We start from the raw sequence: 27,286 nt of genomic DNA on the forward strand, positions 1-27,286 counted from the left end.
GTACAGGAAAATGAGTTGAGTGGACCTGTCAGAAAAGGTGGTACAAATTGATTAGAAGTATTGGTGCTGTTTACAGGCACTGTCGTGTGCTTAGGGGAAAAAGATCTTCCTAGGAGTATCTCGTTACATTAATACAGAAAGAGAGATTGTCTGGGGGTGTTTCTTTATTTCCGTAATAGTTTGACATAACATGGCAATCCCTTCTCACCCGGAGATCAAAGGAATGAGTGTTTCTTGTGAAAAGATACAAAGTCTAGTGAATGTATGAATGCTTTGTTGTGCTGGTAACAGTCTTGGGATGAGCTGTGACTCTCATGGTGCTTGGAGAAAGTGGGGCTCTACATGAGGATGATCTGTCAGGGGCTGCCAGCTCCGTCAGGCAGAGGAGGATGTGGTGGGGAGGGAAGAGAGCAGAGCCCCAGTGCAGCAGATCCCGGCGTAATGCCCGCTCAGTAGGGTCCGGGTGGGCCAAAATGGGGAGGAGAATGGACCCCAGGTGGTGCTTGTTTCTTCTTGACAGTCTCAAGGCACCCAATATCATTTCAGTTGTATTAACTTTTGCAGAGTAATTAATTTGAATGGAGTGATGCAGCCACGAAACTGTTGTAATTAGTCTTCTTCAGCTGATTTAAGAAGGGCAAAAACTTTGCCATATATTAAATGTATACACTCACATAAATACTTCATAGTACAGTCTTTATTAGGTACCTAATAAGGTGGTAATGATGGCTGAAACTTGAAATAACTCTTGGAGGACACTTGGTTTCTGAGTGCCTGCTGCACAGAGGATGCTCGGTCTGTGCTTTGGGCTGCTTTTCTCCCTCTGAGCTCTTTTTGCACCGCTTCTGGAGCACCACTGGGAGTGATAGTGGTCTGAGCCAGAAAAAGCCTTGGGTTCTGCTGGGTTTACTGTAATCCTTATTCCCCTTGTGAGGGGAATATCCTCATCCTCCCATTCCCCACCAGCATTTAACCGATTTGAGAACAGCTGGCTGAGTGGGTCAGGACCATAACTATTCAGCAAGAAAGGAAGATTATAACTGAGGGGATAGCTACATGAGCAATTTAGTGCAGTACTTACTCTAATTTCCCATACATATGTACGCACACTGTGGCTGTGACATGTGAGAGGTTGCTAAATCTTCCCAGGTGATGGGAGAAGGTACCTGGATGTGAACAGGAGGTGAGCACGTGCGTAGAGGCACCAAAACCAGTAACTTGGCTTTGCAGCTGGGCCTTGTCTTCACACAGGAGGCACAGGGCAGAGGCTGTCCCAAGAGCCTGGAGAAGAGAAGGCTCTGGGGAAGCCTTAAAGCAGCCTTCCAGGAGTTAAAGGGGGCCTCCAGGAAAGCTGGGGAGGGACTCTGTGTCAGGGAGTGTAGTGACAGGACAAGGGGGAACAGTTTTAAAGAGGGTAGGTTTAGATCAGATATAAAAAATTCTTCACTAGAATGGTGAAGGTAGTGAGGCACTGGAACAGGTTGCCCAGAGAAGCTGTGGATGCCCCATCCCTGGAGGTGTTCAAGGCCAGGTTAGATGAAGCTTTGAGCAACCTGGACTAGTGGCTTCCAACCCAAACCATTCTGTGATACTAAGATCCCATTGAGAAGCTTTTCTGGGTTTGTCTCTTGATAGAGGTGTAGTGCTAAGACGTTTCTCAAACAAAGCTACTGATCAGATATTGATCTTCATGCCTTTTGTTGGCCAGTGAAAGGTGCTAGACTGACCACAGTGAGGGAAAATCTCCTAATGCATCACAGAAGGACATCACATAAAAGAGCTTCAGGTACCCACCATCTCATCTGCACAGTTTTAGAAGGAGCTTCCTTAGATCCTCCAGTCCATGGCTCCCTTCCGCCAGCTGCATTTCCAACTAGGATCACTTTGGAAGGTTTCTTATGCAATGTGGATATCTATCTACACAGAACTGGACCGATACCAGCCCCTCATTTCACATGAACAGATGGTAATTACTTTTAGCCACTTCAGACCTCTTCAGGCCTGGTCAGATTCCAGCTAGTGACCTATTTTGTAGTGTTGGCTGTTTCCCTAAACGTCACAATGTCTCCCAGATAGCTGCTATCGCAGCAATGTAGATTAAAACTAGATGCAACATTGCTGTTTCAAGCATGCATGATGAACACTGTCGGCGTGACTTTGCTCTCACAGTTAAAACAATAGAGCATATTTTTTGTAACATTTTCACAGCAGGCTCTATTCACTCTCCTCAGTGGTTGGTGACTCTCTGCATCAGGGTATCTATCTGCCCAGTATATCTAAGAAACAAATGAGCCTTCCTATGTTTTTATGGTTGTTGCTTGTTTCTGCTCAGAAACATTTTATTTTTTGCACTAATTAGCTTATAAAGGCATTTAAATGGCACTCAATACATTACACCAATTCCCTTTTGGCTTTCAAAGGGCATTCATCCATATTGAAAGTGAGAAGAACCTCTTCTTAGATATTTATTCGCATCAACTCTCAGATTAAAGGCTCAAAAATAACTTTCTTTTTCTTGAAAACCAACGAAGGACTGTACTAGAAAGCAGTTACAAATAGAGACATTGCTACTTTAAGGGCATATCTGTTAAAATTAACATCTTCTAATACATTCAATTAAAGCTTCAGCATATCTGAGCAGCTCATCAAATCAATATAACATCATTTAATCCAAATTCAGCACTGAGCCTAAGTTTAATACCACAGTCTGATAGGTTTCAGACCTCCAGTATGCATGTATTCAAAAGGCATGAACTTTACAACTAATTAGTAATTCTTATGTAAACTTAGCTGTATTTAAATTTCTGTAGAAGTAGAAGAACATGTTTCTAGACATTTAGAAATAGAAACCGCTCTTCAGTTTATTGTGGTTTCTTTTAATTGATAACAGATAACTGTATTAAGAGGCTTTTGAAAGGTTTCCCTAAAACAACTCGTATAGTAGGTGTTTGGTCATTACTAAACACAGCTGACCAACCAGTACACTTCACTGAAAACCTGAAATTTCAGAAGGTGTTCTTGAATTTTATGTAATATGACAAGACTTTACAGGATGCAATATTGAGATAGGTGACATTTAGCAAGATCTTCCATTAGGTCTTTTTCTTTTTTTGTGGGAAACTGAAGCATCTCATATCATACCGTTACCAATGTAGTTAATTACTGTTAATTAAAACTCAGAGGAAAAAAAAGAAGGCCTCAAAGGACTGATATTTTATTGTGCAACTTTGTATTTTTCTCAACAATGGTTTCAAGGCTGTCCCTGAGAAAACAACTGCTATCCAACAGTTCCCCAGTGCCTCCGATGAAATGACTTGCTGTTCTCAAGTCAGTTCCTATTTTTTTTCTCCTGGAAATGGCATCAGTTCTTGGGACTGTTAGGAGTTTCAGCAGAAAGGCCAAAGATCCTTTGGATATGATGGTTCTTCTGCTACAGCTGGTTACTCCTACCTGGCACTGATGTTCATTAGTAAGGGACAGAGAATTTGACACTGAAATTGTTTGTGCTGTTGATAAGGAGAAGACTTCAGGCTCAGTGCCTGGAGAAGTCAAACAGGATGACAGCCTTCAAGCACAGCTTAGATACTTGAGATATTATTTTTAGGTGGTTTTTTTTCAACATTGTATGAAATTCACAGGTTAAATTAAACTCTCTGTTACTCCAGGACACATGGGAGCAATAGTTGAGTTGAGGACACCAAAGAGCCGACGACACACGTTTTCCTGGTGCCTCCTGTGGGAAGGCTTCACTTCTCATTGCATTTGGATACCCTACCCAGACACTTCAGTAGTATCTTTCTCTTAATTAATGTTGTGCTTGGAAGCGATACTGTTGTCTTCCTCCTTTGCAGGGATACTCAGCACTTAAAATTCCTTTTCAGCAGTTTTCTCAAAAAGTGGTTCTTTCTGAGTCAGGCTCAGATCCGAGCCCTTTCTGGACCTCATACATACACAAAAATATGATATAAAAACATTTTTAAGACACAGAAAGTCATATTAAGAATGGGCCTAAGATGGTCCCCACTTTCACTTTTTCTCTCTTCTTGGTTTCATCAAGTCTGAATAATTCAACAAGAGCAGACAGAAAAGCATGCGATGTCCTGGCAAGATGCTTTGTGTTTCTTTTAAAAAGAACTTTAAATATAACTTGTTTATCTGATAAAACTAAAGCTGATATAAAAATATATATATTCAAAAGAAAAGAAAAAAAAAACACCAGGCAGATTAGTGCCAAAGCAGAAAGTAAACATTTATCTGAAAAAATAGCAAGAGAACAAATAAACAGATTAACCCCAAATTCCCTGGAAATTAAAAAAAAAAAAATCCTTAAACTCATCCAAAGGATTTTGAAATACCTTCCATTAAAAGCACTTTGGGTACCTAAGACCCTTTGGGTACCTTTTCTTCAGGCAATGCTTTGTAATGGGCTGAACAAGGTGGGGCTGTGGTGACACCCGTGGGTCCCTGCTGGACGCAAAGAGCCAACTGCCCGCAGTGATCCCAATCCAGCCAAAAGCATGCGGAGACCCTGAGCCCCTGGGACCCTCAGCATGAGGGCAAGCTGTGGTCAGCAAGGCCAGTCCCTCGGGGTGGAAAGCCAGGTAGGCAGGGGTACAGCATGATCCCAAACCCATTAGGGAGAGAGGGAGAAATAATAGCTCTAATAGGCTCTGAAGCACTAGCATATTACGCACCAGTTAGAAGATAAAGAGCTCATTGCTTTCCTCTGATAAGGTTGTAGGAAGATGAGAGGCAAGGGAAATAAATTCTACCAGCAAGCAGTTTAGTTGAGGGAAAGCCGTGAATTACGAACCAGCAGTTGCCATGTGATTTTTGTGCATTTTGTGCAATCAAACAGTACTGAGACCATCATTAAAGCCTATTAAAGCCACCATTGTGAACTCTGTACCTGTACTGCAAAGGGTTTCATCTGTAGTTAAACTCCTTGATTTTTAATTTCAAAATTTATTTTGCTAGTGAAGATGAAGGACTTGTTTCTAGCACAGAATTCATACACGTTTTCCTTTTGCCTTTGGATAAAACTATGATTAGCACTTTCAAGTTTTCAGTATTCCTGGCACTGAGCAAAACAACACAGTGATCATAACAAATGCCTGACAAAAATATTGAAGTGTGGTTGTATTTACGGACTTTAAAGAATAGAACATCACAGAAAAGTGATAGCTTCAAATATGAGCTGCGTCGATCTTTGATGCGCAACGTGGCAGCAATTAATCAGAAAAAGTACTATGTTTTAACTGCTTTTCAACACAGAAAATATGAAAAGCTTATTCACCCATATATTCTTCTCTCCCTTCCCTGTTTGACATAGGTGAGTGTGTGCACGGATACTGAGGTGAAAGCGTGTGTGCAGGGAGTTCACCAGCTCTCCACTGCATAACGATGCACGGTCTACTTGTAGGTTATTTTCTCTTAATTTGTCGAGCCTCCCTTCTGCCACATGGCTAACAGGCAGTTTTAAAGATGACAGGAAATCAAATGTGACATAATTATAAAAGAAATGGTTTCCCATGAAGTGATCTAATGTCCTTAAGCCTATGGATTGAAAAGGAAAATGTATCCTTACGGGAAGCAAAATTAGCAGCTCATCCATCATCCGCTCCTTGGCAAAGGATGTGTTTGTGTGGAAGCAGGGGTTAAGGTGCCCGAACCATTCTACTAACTTCAACAGACAAGCCAGGATTCAGTGAAGCTTTCAATCAACATTTAGTAACAAATATTTGAATAAATCTCTCCTTATCTTCAATAACAGATGGGATTTGTCTATCAGCTCTGCTTGTGTTCCTTGTTTAGGCTTTCCAGCTCACATACATCTCGATCCTGTTCAGAAATTGATTCCTCTAAGTCCAGGGTTGCCGACTGCGTTGCACAGGGGAATTTTGTGCTCAGGTCCAGCAGTGAGAATGGAGCCAAGCCCACAGTGAGGATGAGTGCAGTGGATAGCAGTGGGTTAATCAAATAACCATGTCTGCACTAGAGGAGGAAGCAGGGAGCGCCTTGGGGGAAAATCACTTGCTGTTTGAATGCTCTACTTCTTGGAGAACAGCTATATGATAATGATAATGACATTGCTCAAGACAGTGAGGACCCTGGGTTTTCAAGTCTCTCCTACTTTATGTAATGCGGCCATGTCACATTAATACGTGCTTGTTAGGGATTCATTTAAAATACATGGGTGCTGATAAATTACTTACAATGCTGCTACTGTTACTTTTGCATAATTAGAAAATACATGGAGGTTTAGAAACTCTAATGACGAGAATATGAAACATCCCCTCTTGCAGTCTGCTGGGGTTTCTCCCTCATTGCCTGTATGTTGGCCTGTTCTGTCTGGAGCTGAAAACTCATTAGGCCTGATAGTGTTCAGATACTGTGCTGGAAACACTGTTCTCCGTTAATTTATTAAGGCTGAACCCAGAGCAGGGCTGGGGAGTTGCTCGGTTGCCCAGACAAGACTAGTCTGCTAAATGTGACACGGCTGGAAGGATGCCCCTCCACCTGACGTAATCCTGCCCTCCAGCCATTCATGCACGCTGCCTCCTGCTCCCTGGGCAGACAGACAGACAGACGGACGGACGTTCACACAGCACAATCATACTGGTCTGCAGTGGTGCCACCAGCCCCATTCGTTGCCTCTTCTTCATGGTGAGCGCTCAACGTGCATGGCTCCAGCCATGAATCACAGGAGGATTTACAAAGACAGCTTGTCTCCTGGTAAAGACTTTCATTTTAATTTTCTGATCAGTGTTGCAACGTGCAGGAATGGATGGCAGCAATAAAGCGAGGAGATGAATCTAGGCACAGGCTGAAGTTCAATATTGTGCCAGGAAGGGAAGTTTTAAATCTTGATTTACATTCTGCTCCTCAGACTGTTACTGACTTGTCAGCGAAGTCTCGTTGCAGCCAGAGTGACTGTTTGCTCGCCTGTCTGTGTGAGCGGAGTGCACCTGAGACAAGGTGTCTGTTACAGCAGCTGCCCGCTGCCAAAGCCCATGTTTTCAAAATGACCGTGATGCACAAGAAGAAAGCATCAAAAGAAAACTCTTACATGTTATTTTTACAAGATGGACTTTTCTCTTGTAATTGGGACACTCTGAGTGTCAGGTGTGGTAAAGCAGGAATGCTGCTGGAGCCTGGAGGATTTTTTTTTGCGGGCTTCGTCCCCATCCCCTGCATGTGCAGTGCTGATGATGGGCCTCCCTGCACACCTCCTCCTCCTCCAGCTCCCTCCTGGGCTCCAGCCATGCTCTGCCCAGGGGTGGAAGCAGCCGGGGGCTCGGGGGTGACTGCTCCAGAAAGTGCTCACTGTCCTGACAGTCACCGTACAGGGACTAGCCAAGCCTTTGCTTAGGGGACCCTAGAAGGAAACAGGACGCCCTGGGCTTGTGGGCCTGATCCACCAGCTCTCTGAGCTTCGTTTGCCTCAACTGGGAAAGGAGATGGCAACTTCTAAGCAGAAGTTAGAACTTCATTAGCGTTGGTAACAAACCACCGTGACAGTGTCTCCCATCCCAAACTTGACTATGAACTATTCACCCTTTCCTTTACATTTATGCATACAACATTTTGTATATTCCTGCAAATATAAGGACTAGTTCACATAGACGTGCTTTGGCCTTGCTTATCAGCAGCGTCCCCCAAATCCATATGCTGTGGATAGGGTTTGGCAGATCTGGAGGCTGGCCTTGCTGAAAGAGAAGCACCCTGTGTGCGCTCGTGGCTTCTGACCTACTTTCTTCTGCCCAGAATGTAATAAAAACAAGAGGTTCATGTAATGATGGGATTGATTTTTCTGTCCATATAGGTAAGTAAATTGCTGGCATCACAAGTTATCTGTGGCTAAAAGCTGTGACATTGATCTATTAGACTGTGCCCTACGACATTCAGTAAATGACATCCCTGCCTTCATGTCCACAGCTGGGAAAGGGGACTAACGTGCCCTCAGGCCTTCTCTGAGACCTACTTTTTCCTTCTTAGTAAAGAGCTTGGAAATCTCAGGCAGAGACACCTTAGCAATAATATTTATCACATTTATGTTGTTGAAGCTGCAGTGTTAGGCCAGGCTCCGCCTGCTCCAGAGCTGGCATTTGGCCGGGGGCACCGGCCCCTGCCTTGCATTCCTTCCTGAGGCTGCTCTGCGCCACGCTTGCAGGAGCAGACAGGCATCCATCCGATCAAATCTTGTCCAGAAGACCAGGACGGTTGTAGCCACTCGGTTGTGGTTTTCCACACTGGGAGCAGCTCCCAGAACCAATGGGTCTCGAAGTGATCCCAAAGCCAGGCGGCAGGTGCCATAGCAGGGCAGTCTCCCGGTCCCTTTTCACTCCCGTTGAGTGACTTGCTTTTTAATGGTTCATAAGCTGCTGGATTCATTACCTGCTGTAGAACAGCTAATTGTGCATGTAGAAGAAAAGCAATGACGGATGATAATGAAGCTCAGGTTCACCCTTAACTACTCAGGTTCATATCAGTGAGGCGTGCATCTATATAAAGGCAGCATGCATTATTCAGATTAAATACCTGCACTGCTTTTAGTATGGACCTTTGTGTTTTGTGTCAGCAACATCTGTCTGACTTAGGGCTATTAATTTCCCTTGTTAAAGAGCTATAATGTGGTGACAGGGCTGGTATAGTAGAAAAGCTTGTGACCTCTGCTGCTGCAGGTCCTTTATAGATGTCCCTGCCTATCCCTGTGGTCAGGATGCCCAATCCAGTTTTCAGCAGTCTATCTGACATTTGCTGCATGTCCACGTTGCATTTACTGCATTTCAGTGCATACTGGGCTACTCCAAAGTATATGAAACCTATATATATCCTGGACCCAGCCCTGAGACCAGGCAGTAGTAACTGGCATCCTTCTGGGTCTTCTCCCTCTTCAGCCCACCAGTCCCATTTGTTACAATAGCATTGTGGTCATGAAATGTTCTCCCACTTGTCCTTAGTTGCTGTGGGCGTCTTTTCTCTTTCTCAAGTCTCTTGTTTCTTTGTTCCTCTCTCTCTCAGTTTTGAAGACAGACGTAAAAAATGTTAATCAGTATGGTCTGAAATGTTAAATGTACAGGCTGAAAAAAGAGAGAATGTGCAGTTTATTTTAAAAGTAAAGTTGATTTAGGTGAATTTGGCTCATGACTGGGTTATCACCGGTAATCATCTGTAAGAGAACATTTTTGCACTTGACTGCCGTGAAATAATTTCCTGGTGCCCATCAGAAGAAACAAAGGTCCATTTTTGATCCTTTTAACAAAATATTCCACTAGCATGCAACAGGAGGGAATTTTGAAGAAGACCTGCATGTAGCGGAGGAGGTGGCAGAAAGGGCAAAACCGTCTGAAACGGGCAAAGGGCATCCCTGTAACAGACTTCAGCTCTAGAGGAAAAGCACTGTTGCTTTCAAATGTAACAGCTTCATGACACTCAGCAGCGGAGGAGCTGACACAACGTCACTTTTAGCCGAAATGTGAGACAGACGTCTGCAAGGGGGGAAGGTAATGCAGTTAATGGGATAAGGCTTCTGCCACAAAGATTCTTTAGAGGTAAATTTAACCAACGTCAAATAACCCTGTGAGAGGTGCTGGCTTTTGTGCTATCTCTTTAGGCAGTTTTGAGTATGCGAATGAGGAACAAAGGTGTCTGATCATAGTGCTGTGGGGCCGGGCTTGACGGCGCTGAGCTGCTGATGCTGGAAGGTGGACTGAAGCAGTAGGCATGCTGATGGGTCGCTCTGACGCCATTCTGACACTGTTCTGCCACCAACCTGCCACCATCCTGCTGCTGTCCTGATGCCATCCAGCCACGCGAGGCACACAGGCCTGGCCTAGGTCATGCCGCACATCTCGGTGCTGTGTCTTGATTTGGTTTTCCGTTGAGGTGCTGGAGACAAACCTGCTCAAAAAGAGGGAGAACTGCAAGGCAAAATTAAGTTAAAAATGTGGATGGCTTGACTTGGCACTTCCTTTGATGATAAGCCCACTGCCACCCGGAGGAGGCAGGCGTTTGGGTGCTGGGTGGTGACAGGCCCAGCAGGGGCTGCCGGCCTGATGGTGACGCCGCAGCCTCATGGTGCCGAGCACTGCCCTGTGGGTGCGTCGCCTTGGGGGGGGGAGGGGCTCTATTTATGTCTGCAGCAAGGGTTTAATCATGGAAAGACACTTTAATGTGTCCCGAGGCCTAGATGAAACACTGAAAATGTTGCTTTTAAGAAAAAAATGATAATAATATACCCTTGAAATCCCAAGGAAATGTGTGTGACAGACTTCTTGAGAGCAATATCAAAGAAATGAAATAGGAGTTGCAGAGCACAGGGAGTTATTGCAGTTAGGGGCTCTGAATTGGCTTAAATCTTTGCTTTTAAGCTTTTTTTTTCTAAATATCTCCTTAAAAGTAACACTTTAATGAGAGGGAAAATGTTTTACTGCCACTGAACTCTACCAGTGGTGTAGGTCTGTCCAACCTTACCCTGTGTGGGAGCATAAATCATTTTTGTACCAGGCACCTCTGTGGCCAAGACCCCCTTGCAGGTGTGACTTTTAGGGGCTTCTGGTTTGGTTTGTTTGTTTGTTTGTGTTTTGTTTGGGTGGGTTGTTTTTTTGGGGTTGTTTGTGTTTTTCTTTTTGAAGCAGTTGGAAAATTGGACAAGCATTTACTCCAAATACCATCTTTCATTTCATCTCTTTGTGTATTTGACCACCTTTAGCCAACCAGCCATTTCATTGAGTGGAGCAGGTGCAAAATATGGTCCCTAGGGTAGGCAAAAACACCCTGGTGCTTTCCCAGACACCAAGCCCAGCCTCAGGCTGTGAGGAGCAGCACCAGCCCCACAGGACACAGCAGCACGGAGCCTGCACAGATCCCGTCCCCGCTCCCGGGACCTCAGCCAGGCCCTCCTTCATGGACCCTGGCCCCTCCAAAACTGACTTGCCTTATGCATTTTTTTTTTTAAAGCTTCCTAGCTTGCACATTTCTGTCTACTTAGATCAGACCAGACTGCTGTACTCATTTGGTTAATTTGTTAATAACAAGGTACTGCAAAAATCCCACTTGGCAGAGAGAGATGTGGGCAGTGATCATATAGAAGTGTCTTGATTTTTATTAACCAGATCATTCAGAAGAGTAAAATGAAGGTAGCAAACTCTAAAACCTAGTTTATTTGTTGAAGTTTAAAATAAATCTGTGGCCTTATATTTCTGAGTCATGGAATTTGGGCTTTTGAATGATGGATGATGATGTTCACTCTTTGCCCTTGGAGCAGGGACCATGCTTTGCTCAGACCATTTGCAGCTCTGAGTGTGCTTGGCACTCATCAGATAACTGTTATTATTAACAACACACAGATGTATTGGCAATTGCTTTTAGGTAGGCAGGCCAGCTGGAAAGAGCATGAAAGAACTTATTAAAGACACATTCTGGTGTGAGTTAGAAGATGAAAAGAAATTACGGTTTATCTGTGTAATTAAAGGCACACTATACAGAGGAAAACAAGCAGAAGCATACATAGTGTCTGCACTATTTTTGAAGGCAAACTATTTTAGCTGGCTGAGAGATGTAAAGAGAACCAGTAAAGCCACATTTTTACCTTCCTTTTGTCCTTTAGATGCCCATTTCCAAATATAAATGGGCAGGTGCATTTGTATTATTTATGTTAAAAGAAGATTAAGGTTGTAGGGACAAGCACCTTGAAACTAGGACACAGCAGAATTAACATTGCTTATGCAGTCCCTGTGTTGGCCAAGCAATCTGTTTCTATTACGTTTCTGCGTGAGCGGATTGCATGAGCAGAGCGGGCAGCTCCGGCCGTGGTCAGCCCCGTGCCGGGGGCAGTGGCGAACTCTACCCCTCACACAGCTGTGCACAGATGCCCACGGGGCACGAAGAAGGTGGCAGCCACCACACCAGTGACATTCACCACCTGCGGGCAGCTCCCAGCGCCCCGCAGGGACACCTCTCCTCGCCTCTCCAAATGCCTGGCATTCCTCGTGCTGACAGGAGGACCCACGTAGCCGGTCTTCATCCAAGGGGTGTTTGCCATGCAAATCCCTCTGGCTTGCTCTTAGCACCCCGCCCAGCCAGCTAGCTCCTAATGAAACCACATTGCATTGCCGTCTCTCTAATTTTGTATTGTCAATGGTGCTGATTTTAATTGGTTTGCATTTTTCAGCTCATCAGGAAGGATAATTAAAATAAAATCTTGCCCTCCGTGCTCCTCGCTCTCTGTCATAGTGACGCTAGCTGGGTATTTTAATCTGAAGAATGGTGAAGGCAGGATTTACTTCCCATGAAATGTTTGCAGGCTGGCTGTTAAGCATTGCATTATTCAAAACACATTAAATTGTCCTGAATGAGGAGGAAACGTGTCTTGATCATCAAGCTGATGGACATTAACGGTCTTCTGCCACAAGTTTGTTAAATTTGAGCTAGATTTAGCTACTGAGTGTTTCATTCCCATTCTGCAAGGAAGGCTGTGGACAGGAAACTGGCAAGGAGTAGGAGGCATAAATTCAAGATAAACACAGCCTGGGCTGAAAGCCTTATATAAATCCTTGGGATTTCTAGACTGTAGGGCAATAACGTAAGTGTTACTGCCTTCTATCGACGAAGGAGGGAAGTTTAACTGGTAGTGCCAGATAGGGATGCCTTGGAGCCTTGAGGTGGCTTTAACATCTAAGGGTGGTTTAAGTCTTACTGGAGAGGAGGTGGGAGAGGGGGAAGTAACGCATTTCTCAGCATTTCCAGCATCACAAAACCTGTGTGCTGAGCTAGAGGCTGTTAGAAATGGCTCAGTCTCAAAAAACAGGAGAAATTAAAAAAAATATGTGCATGGCACACAAGCAGTTAACCAGCAATTGCTTCAGCTCATTGCTAATATTTGTGTTTGCCATCTTTTAGGAGAATGGAAAACTGAATTTTGAAAGTTTGATTATTACATAAGAAAGGGTTTTGTTACTGCTATTTATATCCCTCATGTGAGCACCACTTTAAGAGGCCACTAGAGCTGTTCTTGCCTCCTGTATCATAAACCTTACATCTCCGCTGTGAAAAGCAGGCTCATGCTTTACTGGGAACATTTAATAAGCAAGCAGTTGTGTTTCCTAACTGTGAGTGAGCACAAAAACCATTGCTGAGGACTTGTATGGAAAGGAGCGGCTGCTTGAGATGTGTCCCCCCTCCCAAGCACTTCCATGGCTTGGTAGTGCCCAGGGGGCTTTGCTGGTGCAGCAGCCCTAGGTGATGCCACGCATCCCTGGTACCCACGTCGCTCTTCATTTCCCTCCTTTCCTCTCTCCCAGAGATCAAAAATCGCCGTCTATGAGAAAATGTGGTCATACATGAAGTCGGCCGAGCCCTCCGTGTTCACCAAAACCACGGCAGACGGGGTGGCGAGGGTGCGCAAGTCAAAGGGGAAGTTCGCCTTCCTGCTGGAGTCAACTATGAACGAGTACATCGAGCAGCGCAAGCCCTGCGACACCATGAAAGTCGGCGGGAACCTGGATTCCAAGGGCTATGGTGTAGCCACCCCCAAAGGCTCAGCATTAAGGTGGGTGGAATAATATAACAATATCCATGTTGTTATAGTATTCCACCTACCCTGATGTATTGTGTTGTCATTTTCTTTCTTGTGGATTTTGAGGTAACTTTTAAAGTTTAAAAATCTTCAATATTCCATGGAGTTAAATAAGACGGTAAATTACGGTTTCGTTTATTTAATGCATCCATTTTTTAGTGTTCTCTTCGTGTTGTCCTTTCTGATTGTTTGTTGCTGTTTTAATTTTACAGTTCGATGGCTTTTTCAATTTAAATGGTAAAAGCCGAGTTAACCTGCCATATGTGACGAATGTTAACTGCATGATGTGGTGTTCTTGTTACTTTTTTTCTCAAAGACAATTTCCCCATCCCGCACACTTCAGTTTTGAGCAAATGTTATCCTCCATGCCACCTTCCAATATTTAACCCTGTATTTGCTGTACAAACATTTTTATAGCTCCACGTTCTGTGAAATTTTAGCCAATTTGTCCTCTTGTGCTCCTTTTTTTATACGTTACGATTTCCTAAGCATTTGTGCATTTTTCTTACAAGTTATGTTTTATCGTTTCAAGAAATGCTGTTAACCTGGCAGTATTAAAACTGAATGAGCAAGGCCTCTTGGACAAATTGAAAAACAAATGGTGGTACGACAAAGGAGAGTGCGGCAGCGGGGGAGGTGACTCCAAGGTCAGCCTCAATGTCACCACAATCGGGTACCTTAGTGGAGAGTAATCGGCAAGGCTGTTATTGTACTCACCAAGGAAAAAAAAACGCAGATCAAAACCATCAGAATAATTGTGGTGGGAAAAAAAAAAAAAAAACATTTGCTTGCCCAGTGGCTCTTGCAAAGAAACAGTGTTGTTTAATGTCGGCAGCAGTTTTGGTCAAGCTTGGAAACCTCATTGAACTAACAGATAGAAGCCCTGTGTCGGTGGGACCTGCGCAGCCAGCACTTGTGGCTGCTCAAGGAGACGCGATCGCACCCGGCTGTTGTGTCAAACCCTGAGGATGAGGCTTTGGGGCCTCCTCTGTGACTTAGCTGTGGGTTAGAGGCATTGCTGAGAGGCTTTGTGTGTCAGGAAGGGCTCCCTTTCCCTGGACTCTTCTGGAGACAGGTCCCCAGCGAGCCCAGCCTGGGACTTTGGTGGACAGACTGGTGCCAGTGGGTTCTGTGGCTGAAGCCTGGTCTCCAGAGCTGGGCTGCTCCCATGTGCCATAGCTCAGGGAAGGACACGGCGGCTGCTAGATCATGTGCAGTCTGCGGTCACTCAGCACTGATCACAGCAGTGGCATTAGCTAGAGCAGGCTGGATATTATCAGTTGTCTTGGGTACAGGAATTACCAATGAATTTACTTTCAAATACTTTGGTATGCTAAAAGTTAAACGGTGATGGTGGTCGCCCATTAATGGTAAAATACTGACAATAACTGCAATGTGTAAGGAGTTAGCACTTGCAGTGGGTGAAGCTGAAACAAGAGATGTTGCTTGCAGCAATGAAGTGTATTAAAATGATGCAGTAAAGTGGAAATTCATCTTAAAGAAAGGTTTGGGTAGTTTTGCTTAGAGTTACCTTTTATATGACAACGACCACAGCACACAGGAGCACTGCACTTGTGTTTGCTATGCTTTTCAAGCATGGTTTAAAACCCCAGCTCTGGTGGCACCACTGGCAACACCTCCATTGCCTTCTGTGGCAGAGGGTCCCCTGCTGCACCCAGCAGCCGTGCCAGAGCCACGCTCCTGAAATTGATTTAAGATCTCGCCCGTTGCAGAAGCTGTGTGCACTTTAGTACTGCCAGCCCTGCCTTGTAGAGCTAACAGGCAATTTCTGGTGAAGAGAAGCTGTAGCTAGAGCAGGTTGGACTTTGTTGCTCACCTTGGTACAGGAATTACTAAGGAATTTAGTTTCAAATACATTGTTATACTGAAAAGTACTGAGATTAGTTTTCACAGTGACACTCTCTTACAGCTAGTAAATCCAGTTCCTTAAGGAAGAGTAGCTTCTGATCCCCCTTATAAAAATGTTTCATCTTTGGTCCAAGATCAATAAGAATAGTATTTTCAGGAAACCACAGTTTCAGACAATTACTGCAAATTACTGCTGTGTTCTATTAATAAGAGTTGCTTACAGTTGGCTACTTACGAAGTTATTCAGCTCCTCATCTCTGATATTAGCAAAAGGAAGGAGAAAATCTCCCATTCAGGCTCGTTCAGTGCCTGCATTTGCAGTGCTCAACAGCAGCCTGCAGATGAGTGCGAGCTTTTACATGCTTTTTAGCTCTGCAGCTCATCCTTCATGCAACGTTTTTATATAATGTTATACTTGCTGGTATATTAAATGTTTAATATTCTCCTGGGATCCAGCACTGCGTTGTCTAATACTACCTCCATGAAAGCAAACCCTTTGTACCAAGCAGCATCAATGAACTTCATTGCTGCAAGTTCCTTGCATTAAAAGCAGTCAACTAAAGCTTACAACCCTGAGGAAACTGAGAAGGATTTTGAAAATGGTCATAATTAGGGCAGGGTCATCCTTCTGCTTCTGCTTGTGCTGAAAGTCCTTTGAAAAAGAGTAATACCACCTATTAGCAAGCTCTCGCCCTGCTCGGTAGATGTTGGGAGAGGTACACCAGGACAGACTGTCCAGCAAGGACAGAAGAAGGGCGAACACGATGGGCAGGCAGGGAAGGGGTTAGTTATTTCTAGCGATGGCGTAAATCAAAGGGCTCTTTTATGACAAAATGGCTTTTCCTTTGAGGCAGCGTTCTGCAGGCACTCAATCCTGCAGGCTCAGGCTGTGCAGCACTTGGATAGACAGGCAGACAGACATACAGATGCCTTCCCGGCAGAGCACGCTGACATCCTCTGCCATCACAGTGTCATGGCCGTGCCATCCTCGAGCCCTTCCACCCACGCTGCTCCTCTCCCCTCCATCCTCCTTCCAGGTCCTGCACTGATCTCATCCCATCCACACAGCTAATTGCTCATACCAGCATGGCTTTATGAGTAGAGAATTCCATGGGAATTGCTTCAGGGCTGTTCTTTTTTCCCTTTTCCCTGAGAGAAGGCGATACCTGAGGGGACTGAGTGAAGGAGGTGGCACCTGGGGGATCAAGTCGCTGCTCGGCGGGTGCACCCCATGGGGAGGTGATGCACAGGGTCCATTGCTCGCTCAGGGCAGCTCTCTCTACCGGCTGAGCTGACAGAGCCCCTCTCTCAGCTTAGCCAGTAGAGGCCCGGGCTTGGGGAATAGCTGCCCTGAACTGGCAGTCAGCCCTGCCTGCTTCCTGCAAACGAACTGCGTGCAGAAATGAATGGTGGTGCCAGTGTCTTAAGCAGAGCTGTGAAGCCAGAGGTAAGTATGCCACCCGTTGGCCCGTGCCAGTGCCCATCACCAAAGTGTGAAGGACCCTGGTCCCTCTGTGTGTCCTACCTGAGCTTTGTGTGCAGCTCACCTGTCAGGGCATCAGTAATGCCGAGCTGTATTTGTGAGTTCTCTTCTTGCTGCCACGTGCTCATGGGCACTGGAAGATTGCCCAGTGACTCGAAATTTCAAAAGGATTTTGAGGCTTATGGTAGGAATCGGAGAAGGTATTGAATGGCCTTTCAGAAAGTTTCTAAACCTACTCCATGACAGGAACTGTGTAAGATTAGTCCTATGAGCACCCAAAACTCCTGCAGCCACTTGTAATTGAAGACTAAAGAGATGGAGCTAGTTCTCAGCTGACATTTCAGTGCCATCAGGATGTGCCAGCTCAGGCAGGCACAGCGGGCATGGGGCTGCCCCGCAGCATCCAGGCTTCCCTGGGTGCTGGGTCTTGCTTAAAACCAAAGGGAGCCGTGCTCCATCCATATGTGACGTTAATAAGTGTAGAGTGACTTAGCTGACACAGGCATACTGGTAGGTGCATCGAAATTTGCCCATTTTTCTCTCTTAAATGAGCATGAATTTAGTTATTTAGTTTCATCCATTGGCTTCATGGCACAATTATACTGTATTCACAACCTCTTATAGGTGTCGCCTGAGTTTGCTATTGTGAGAGAATGCAGAATAGCAGTTACTATTAAAAAAATATATATTATTCCAGGAAATATGTTATTACCAGCGTATTACCAGTTTGGAAACTAATTATTTTGTTTATTATACAATCCTATCATCCCAGAGCTGAGTGATGGCTGAATAGGAATTTAACAAGAAATAGAGAAAACGAGATGTAGACAGCAGGATGAGTGACTTAAGGGAAACTAATTATTCAGTTGCATAGGAACAATTTTCTGCTAAGATTAATTTCTATAGTTCTGCTGTTGATACATTTCTTGTATTCTCCTACCTTCACGGTAACACTGAATGACAGCCAGCACAGGAGGAAATTGTTGGAATGTAGCATTTCACCAACTTCACATGCCAGGAGCCCTTGCTAATTATTTGACTTAATTTCCCTAACGTATTCTTTTTTAGGCTGATATCTCTTTTGGAAGGCATCAGTGAAATGATACCTGATGCAATACTGCTTCATTTTTTGGCTGTTTCTTTTTAATCAGAGGATAACTTTTCCGGAGAGCTGTTTGAATTCTGCCCTCTGAGCCACACATCATAAAGCATGGCATTTCTGAGCCCTTCCGAGACAAGAGCAGGGCCATTAGCAGATGGGATTCATTTCCCCCATTTCTCAATGCTATTTTGCTTTGATACATCTGCAGCACAGCAGCTAGCATTTGCGGCATAATTTTTTAAGTGGCATATTTTTAGAAGAAATCTGTTAGCCATCAGTTTAGATGATACCTAACATCTAAAGAGCACCACCACCAAACGTGTGGTGCTTTATAGAGAACATTTGGGGAAATGGTGAGCTTAAAAAGGTGCAGCACAGTTTATTTGAGCAATTTGTTTGAAATTATGTTCATCGGCATGAATTTACTTGTTACCCATTCTATAGGCCTGGGTTATGATCTGGAAAAAATAAAATGGCCGGTCAGAGCCAGTGGTAGTAGCGCAGAGCTAATTCATGCTCAGACCTAGGAAAGTATTAGGAAATTATTGTATTGTGCAAATGAGTGACAAAGCAAAATAACAGTTTAAAAAGCAAAATAATGCTTTCAAAGGAAGACATCGAAATATGTGTTTAATTGACAGCTATTATTTCATAGCAAATTAACAAATAAAACTGTGTATGTTTTTTACCACTAATGAAGTCTTAACAATTTAAGAGTTCAGTGGAGCATCTCATTTAGAGCACTGCCAAGAAGGGCAGAGAGCCTGCCTTGGTTTGCAGAAATGTCAGTGAAATGTCTGTCTTTGAGGATGGTTTAGGGAGGATGGAATTAGGAGACTCAGGACGAGGACTAAGGACGAGCAGGTTGCCCAGGCTAGGAAGGAGCTGGTGGAGTCAGGGCTGGCATCTAAGGATTAGGAACTGCTTCATTTTGCTTGTGTAACTTTGATGTAGCTGCCGTGGGGACTTGCTTTGCTCCCTTGACAGGGAAGCGTGCTTGTGCGGTGCTGACTGCGGCAGAGCGACCACACGTCCTGCCTTCACGGCCACAGGAAACCTTAGCGAAAGGCTTGTGACTCATGCCTTCATTTTGATAATATGTGTGGTGCTTAAGAGTAATTTTCCATAAATTGCTTGCATGAGTCATTTATCCTGCACTGTAAGCGTCAGGATTGGGGGAGCTGAGGCTTGGTTCCCTGGGACTGCAGAAAGGACAAGGGAAAACCAGCAGCTGCAGGTGGAGAGCAGGACCCCTGTCCTGAGCATCTGTATGGGGCTCCAGGCTCGGCTGTTTCCTCTCCATTGTTAATGACTGTCATATAAAATACAAAGGGAAAAATAAATGCCTTTCTTCTTCTTCTTCAAAGTAATTCTAACCTTGCAGCACTGAGCTCAGATGGACGCAGGCACTTGTGCGCTCGCCAGCGCTGTAATCGTGCTTGGGACACGTCTGGTTTGTACCAGCGTCACAGCTGTTCGGTGAGGGCCTGGTGGGCTTCTGACTGTGCAGCACCTGCCCGCAGCTGCCTGAGGAGCCAGGAACAGGAGCCACAGAAGAGGCCATCCCAGGAGGAAAATAGATCATAGAAGACGGGGGGAAAAGTGGATATGTCTAGCAAGAGAAAGAGAAGGTGAGGGGATAGCCCACACGCAAGGTAAGTTGAGTCTCTTGCTCGTATCACCCAGGCTAGGAAGGATCCAGGTAAACCCAGGAAGGGCCCACACTGCTGTTGGAGGCACTGTGGGCTGGAGCGTGACGTTAAGCATCCGCCGTCCTGCTGCTGCCCCTCTCCTGGGCTGCTGCGCCACCCGCCCTCGCCGCAGCCCTACCTCGAGTCTCAGGCACTGCTACAAATGAACTACAATGACTTGTTACAGCTTGCGTTTCCTAATCCAATATGCATGTATTATTGCATTAGCACTTGGCACTTCTATTAAATTATGATCCTGTTAGTACAGACTTTAATTTGTTTGAGCTACATTTATGAAACATATAAATATACTTTCCTAGAGACTGTGGCTGCTGTACACAAACTGCAAACTATCCGCAAAGCGTGGAGGAACCTGCGGTCGCAGGCGGTGACACGTCTGGCTCTGCACAGGTCTGTTCAGCGTGCGTGTAGGTGGTGTGATGGCACCATGCATCTGTGCTCGTCTTCCACATTGCAGCAAATACAGCACCAGCTAAAACCTGGTTTTAAAATGCACACCTAGTTCCTGCAAGGAAATCCCTAGAGGATTTCACAAGGATGCAAAGGGTGCTCTGACCCTCTTCTAAAAAAAGTAAGCATAAAACAAACTGTCCCGGGCTCACAGGTGCCTGTTCAGTAGGAGCAGTCCTCGCAGGCTGCTGCACTGCGTAAATACGACAGAACATGGCACTGCCTGTGTTCACCTCCTGGCTCTGCTGCTGGCAGTAGGACAGCATAAAAAATGTTAAAAACTCCTTTACATCCTAATGCAAGAGTCTTGTCATCCCATGACACCATTCAATACACAAAACAAGCAAAACATGCGGCAATCTCCCTGAACCTCCCAAGTCAGCAACAGCCATGGCTGAGCCTGCAGCCAGCGCCTGCAGCAAGGGGAATGGCATCTGGTTGTGCCGTTGAGAGAAAAAGTGAGAAAAAACCCTTTTGTTGGAGGATTTAATGCTGTGACCGATGCCTCTGAGTGTGACACCAGCCATCAGCATGCAGTGTATTTCTTTAGTGGCTTGGGGATGTATGGGGCTCGAAGTGCCTAGTTTTAATCTCCTGATTTTGAAAGCTCTTCGTCTTTTCAAACGAGATGGCTTTCACTTCTACCCCTTCCTCTGCCCACCCATAAAGCATTCCAATCCCTAGGATGTTACATGTTTGTACGCCTGCAACTGCTGGTTAACGCAGGGCAGAAAGAAGTTACAAAGGTCGGAAATGGTGGCAGAGTGCAACCAAGTGTTCGTTTCTTAAAAAAAAAAAAAATGCCTGCTGCTGTTTCTGTGAATATGAAATGCTCAGTATGAAATACAGAAGATCACTCTTTGAGGCAAAAGTTAATAAAGAGGAATAGCGAGTGACTGTATTTCAGGGCTCTGTTCACGCCTGCTTCAAGTACCATGCAACTGTAGTCTTTAAACACACACAGCGAGTTTTAATGATGAGTCCGTTTCCGTCCTAAATCTTCCCCGTTTCTGACACACGTGTGCATAGCAAGACACAAAGCCGTGGCAAAGAGACATCACTAAATTGGTGAATTATGACAGGCCATATCTTGAGAGAGATCTGATCTAGGAAAGAGCAGAACTCTTGGGCAATACATTCACCCTCTGGCTTCCTATCTAGTCAGAAATTATTTCAGTAATAAGATCTGACAAAAAGTACATTCAGTAGTTACAGATCAGGTTGGGATTTATAGAGCTTGGGGGGATAAAGTGCTGTATTTGATTTAGACAGGTCTTTAACCTCAAGCAATGCCCTCTGGAGAATAGTGCTGGATTTGGTATCTCTTCCTGGATTGTTTCTATCTTTATATTTTAACGATGCCAAGGCGATTGTTAGTTAGATTGGTTTGGTGCCCTGTCAAGTCGAGCAGAGAGCTGGGGCTTGACGTCTGCTCTTGCCAGTGCCCTTCACTGTGATGTGCAGGAGCTGCCAGGTGTGGGGTATGGGGCAGGGGCACTGGCTGCTCCCCTTGGGACAGTCCTGGGTTCATCAGGTTCCTGAACGAGATCTCGGGGCAGCTGTCTGGGGCTTGCCCTGTCCCCGTCAGATATTTGTTGCTTGGCTCATGTGAGAGGCGGAACTTATCACATCTCTGCAACCAGCTTCACCCCCTGCGTCCCCCGATGTGAGTGAAGATTTGCCAGTGACACCAACAGGAACAATTAATTCAGTGTTTTCAGTGGTTCTGCCCCAAAGGATTTTAAGAAGCTTTCTGAGTTAAGCACTTTACTTGTTTGCTTGCACCTTATTCTGCTTCCCTTTCCTCTGTTGTTATGAGATGGATTTTAGAAACCCAAGCATTCAATGTCTAAACTCTTTGATGTTACAACTCGGTTGGCTGGGTTGTGTTGACATCAGCAACTCTGGTGATGCCTCAGCCAGCAAGGACAGCTGTGGTCATAAGAAACAAGAGAAAAAAAATCATGCTGCAGGAAGTAGTGCTCTAAATATGTCAAATTCCTAAATTAAAGAGATTAGGTAAGAATAACAGGGATTAAAAATAAAACCAGTGGGGGAAAAGAAAAAAAAAACACTTTATAATGTACTCATGGAGATCTGATGCAACATTGAGCTTTTGCCTGCTTTATGTCGCTGAGATTTGCACAGGAGGTGAAGGCCCTTTACAAGGCTGCGGCTCACGGTCTGCCTTCATGCTGCTCAGCAAGGCTTGCACATTAGTGCCAAGTGAGGACGTCGTTCTTCGTTAATCTCTCAGTCTTCAGAGGGACATATTTGCCAGAAGCCTCCTGTGGCTTTTTGTTGCTCTGAGCCCACAGATCGGCCATAAACCTGGCCTAGCCAGATATTAAACTAGATTTACAGCCAGCGCAGTGTGACACAGCCGGAGCCCAGAGGTGCCCTTGGCTCTGTGATGTTGCCTACCCTAACGCACCCCAAATGGCCAGTGCCAGGGTACACAAACAGCTTTTCTACAAATGTCACATCCCTAATATGCGTGTGTGCTTCCACAGGACTTCACCCAGAGTTATTTGGCATCTAATATACTGCTGAAAATAAAAAATTAAAAATAAAAAGGCTTTCTATCGACTCTTCAGGACTTTACGTTGTAGGAGATGTGGTTCTGAGAACACTAGGAAGTTGTGTCTTCGGCCCTTCAGCCAGGGGACAGGCTCCTTCTGGTGGCCACATGTACCGTACATTTGGAGCCAGCGTCCATCTGCCTTGTGAGGAGGATCCCATCGCCACTGCTCCCAAATTTCTCATCCTCAGCACTGAGCTAACGCTCTGGCCTCATGTCAGACAGCAGACGTCCTGCCCAGGTGGGCACGGGGGATGCAGCCCTGAACACAAATAATCTGAGAAACATCAGAAACTGGCTGCTGATGGGACCGAGGAAGCCCTTATCGAGTGCCGTCATGAGCCTTTAGTTGTTGTGCCTTTTCTTTCCAGCTTCCTTTTTCTGAATGATTGGGTCTGAAAATCCTAAATTAATTCTGAGCAACATTTTATCAGGTTTGAGGGGAGAAGAGTGGTGTCTGCAGCGTTCATTTGCTGTCCTTGGCAATGATCATTTTTGGGTATAACATTTATATTACATCCATTAGAGCACAGAATGGGATATTAATTATCCAAAGCTGTTCCAATCACCACTTAAATCTTTATTGATTGCAAGTAATAAACATAACTATGGTTTTACAGAGAGTTTATGCTACTTAGACACCGGTTATATGCAGCTGACAAAAGCCTAGGTGTTAGTGGGTGAGATTTTCCTGTCCCAAAGTGACTTTTGCTCCTGAAGTTGCTGAATGCTCAGCAGCTCTTCCCTCACGCTTTGGCATGTGAGGGCCAAGCCAAGAACAAGGGCACAGTGCCGCAGCCATCAGTATGTCCCAGTTTCTTCCCGGAAAATGCACTTTCCTAGCAAGGCTGACACTGGAGATGCTCTTCTCATCAATTAACAGCACTTCTGCCAAGAACCTGCTTGGCCGCTCCTGCACAGGTTATTCAGTGACACGGGCTGCTCGCAGCACTGGCACATCAAAATATTGGTAGGTAGTGGGAATTGGTCACCAACAGCCCAAACATGACGGCTTTTGCAGGTGTACGAGGGCCTTCGGCCTGCTGCGGCCTCCTGAAGCCTGTAGAAGCTGGAGCAACGGTTTTGTGTATGAACTCTGGTTTTGTGTATCTGCTTTATAGAGGTGCAAGTAGAATCATGAAAATGAGCCCAAAAGGTCATTAATCAGATTTAAAACCTGTTATGATTTATAATTCGTAAGGCACATGAGTTATACCTGCTAACATCTGGGACTGATAAAGAATTGTTTCTTTGATGATTAATTTACTCTTCTTCTACTTCAAACTCATTCAGGCCAGAAAGAAAAATCATCATGCCACAGCGTTTCTTAACAGAATAAAAATTACAGCAACTAATGTGAAATGTTGTTGAGCTGCTGCAGCAAGAGGAGGCCAGGCGAGAAATCCCTCAGACAGAGTGACAGTGTCATGAAGAGAAGGAATGAGAGAGCCAGATGGGTTCTGTGTTGAAGTGTTCCCTCTTTTCTGTATTGATGGCAAGGATGGAAAATAATCAGAGAATGAAAGAGAAAAGCAATAGAAGCTCTGCACATTGCACATTGCCTTTCTTCTGAGGGATTATCTCACATGTAAGCAGGGGGAACATCCTCAGCCTGGAAGCAGTGCTGTGTCTTGTGGAAGATCACCTTCGTGACAAGGAAGTGCCATAGCAATTCCTACATTGAGAGGAAGAAGAGTTCAGGATTTTTAAACTGAACCAGAAGCCTGGGGGACCCGGTTCAGATGTGGGATTTTAATGAATGAAAGCACAGTGCCTCTCAAAAATCACACCATCAGCATCGTCCCATCCACTGAGCCAGCAGCAGCAACTGGCACCTCTTGTTCGCTGGCCGTAAGGGATGGGTGCCCACTCTGCCAGCACCCAAGTGGGGTCTTCTAACCAGGAACAGAGAAACCGAGCTGCTGAAACACCAGTGAACAACCTCTCTGTCCCAGGTGTCAAACAACGTTTGCAGCACACTAATAAAGTGAAGGCTGTTAGAATGGCTGGGCACCAGTCTTCTCAATGGCATGCCTCCCTTAAATAAATCGGCCATAGCAAATGGCTTAATTTGCCATTGGGGGCAATATTACTCAGTGTTAGGGTATTGGTACCATTTCCCTCAACTCAAGTCTTCCAGTCCTATATAAACATCAGCCACCAAAATCTCAGCGGCGTTTTGTAAAGATGCCCAACACACCCAACCTCACGTGGTTACACTGGGATCAGGTGAATCTGGATTAAAATAACAAACAACAGAACAAAAAGTCATTCAGTTATGGTGAGGAGGAAAACCACGGCAAGTCTGTACCCCAGGGCCCTGTGCTGTACCACAGGACCGCCGCTGGCCTTATCCCATTCACCACACCTCGCCTTGCTGGGAGTATGGAGCACAGCAAGAGCACAAGCTCTCAACACCTTAACATTTCACTGTGATAAAAGCAATCAAACTAATCAGGAGCTGGTCTAGAAATCACGCAGGGGAAGATGAAAAAGAATCCCATCATAAATTAAAGGCAGAGGAAAAGCAGCTGAAGCCACCAGGGAAAGGGCTAAGGACCTCACTGAGCAACCCATACAGTCTCTGATCAGTAATCTAATTTAAAAAAGCAGCTGGAAAGTGCAAAATTATCCCAGGAAAAAGATGAAGAAATGCAAGTCTTTTGAGAGAGAGACCCAGGAACAGAACAAACAATCCCCTGAGCTGCTGGTGGGGTGACCAGGGGGTCAGCAACTGGGACGAAGCCATCCCACAGGTCACAGGCAACTCGCTGGTCCATAAAAAAGCCCTCAAGCAAACAGTGCCAGGGCAAGCTCTGAAAAGTCACCTTCCTGCAGCAAGCACAGAAAAAAACCTCCCTTGCCTTCAGTACCAGGACATTGGTCCAACAAGAAGCACCTCATGCTCTGTGACACCAAAATTCGCTCCTTGTCCAGCACCCAGGGATGGGCTCTTGGCTCAGGGGGGTGCCTGGTGTCCCCGTCCCCAGGGTGCTGGAGTCCAGGTCGCCTGCCCACCTGCTATACCATAGTCAAATTCCCCTGTCCCCTCTCTTTAGTTAAGATAATTTTAGTTTACCTTTTTTTTTTTTTTTTTGGCAGTTACATGTGCACAATTAACTGCAATCTTGGCTTTAAAAAAAATAATAAAGCGCCCTAATTAGCATGTTAAGCCTCCTCATTTCCCAATACTGTATAATGTTGTGAAAGCTAATCTATAATGTATTGGATGTTATGCAAATTCTCCGTGCTCAGTAAGGTGTTTATAAAGGCATGCAAATTAAAAATAGTGTTTGGAATAGGACTGGGGGGAAGGGAGCATTTGCACGATAAAATATGCAGAGAGCAGGAAAGGTGTTTATAACCTTCTCCCTGTTGTTTCTGTATTCTCAGCAGCACAATGCTTTTTCAAAGCGGAGAGATGTATTGCATAAAATCTCTCCAAATTGGATAGTTTTTAAATGAAATTTAAAATTAGAGAGCCGTTCTCTCAACAATCATCCACGCCGCTCTTTCTGCTGGGGCTCGTAGCAGATGCCTAAAGGCGCTCGGCTCTCTCTGGCTGCACGTGATGCCTGGACCTTGTGCTCACCCCAGCCAGGTCAGGGGGCTCCTGGGGGGCTTGGCTGGGACCCAGCCGGTCCCCATCAGCACAAAGCCGGTGCCAATCCCAAAAGGTGGCAAAGCATCGGCAAGGCTACGGATCAATGGCCCACTCTGGGCACGCGAACCCGGCATTTTGACATTCACAGAGGTGTTTCATACAGGTCTGCACATCCTGATTTTCTGCTGCAGCTCCCCGGGGTGCCGGCTGCGTTTGGGATGCTCGGGGCCTGGTGGCTCGAGCCCACATGCTACTGTCTGCTGGGGCTTCGCTCTCTGTTAGTGCCATGGGGGTGTCCTGCTGGACCAGAGCCACCACCGGCCACAAAGCTACTCCCAATGCCTGGGGCTGTGCAAAAGTGGGAAATTGGCCTTGCTTTGTTTCTCCTACCTTCATTTAACAGTGAGTGCCGATTACTCAAAGCGATATGGGCAGGACCTGGTAATATAGTGTTGCTCTAGCATTAACTTAAGGGGATGATCCAGTTGCCTGCAGTGTAAATACTTTGTGGCCAGGAACCCTGCTTTATCGCTTTGTATAGTTTTAAAGTAGTTTAAAGCTTGAATAACATAAAATAACATAATATAATGTTATTTATGTTATTTCCCACGTGAAGAACTCCTGTAAACCTTGCAGTATTGAAACTCAGTGAACAAGGCATCTTAGACAAGCTGAAAAACAAATGGTGGTACGATAAGGGTGAATGTGGAGCCAAGGACTCCGGAAGTAAGGTCAGTCGCTGAAGGTCTTTTCGTACTGATTAGAAATCACATTTTGACCCACTGTTTGTGTATACAAAGAATGACTTTCAAAAGTTGCAATTTACATTTTGAAGGTTGAAAGAAAAGAATAGAAAAAATATATATCTATTGTTTCCGAACATGACAGCATTTTTCTTTCGTGCAG

General features: G+C 45.2%; 1 protein-coding gene across 10 annotated transcripts in view; it reads left to right on the plus strand.

The window, feature by feature from the left end:
- Positions 1–27,286, plus strand: part of GRIA3 (glutamate ionotropic receptor AMPA type subunit 3) — a 402,836-nt gene that overhangs the window by 369,733 nt on the left and 5,817 nt on the right. For 6 of the 10 annotated variants that reach the window (XM_083797757.1, XM_083797756.1, XM_083797755.1 and 3 more), the window contains 2 exons: positions 13,305–13,552; positions 26,997–27,111. In XM_083797757.1, coding sequence (XP_083653883.1) covers positions 13,305–13,552; positions 26,997–27,111 — 363 coding nt within the window. Of the gene's footprint in view, positions 1–13,304; positions 13,553–14,111; positions 27,112–27,286 lie in introns of all 10 variants that reach the window. The other 4 variants (XR_014572094.1, XR_014572095.1, XM_083797754.1 and 1 more) reach the window with 4 other exon arrangements.

This window comes from Anser anser, assembly GCF_964211835.1.
Source record: "Anser anser genome assembly, chromosome: 13".
Lineage (NCBI taxonomy): Eukaryota > Metazoa > Chordata > Aves > Anseriformes > Anatidae > Anser > Anser anser.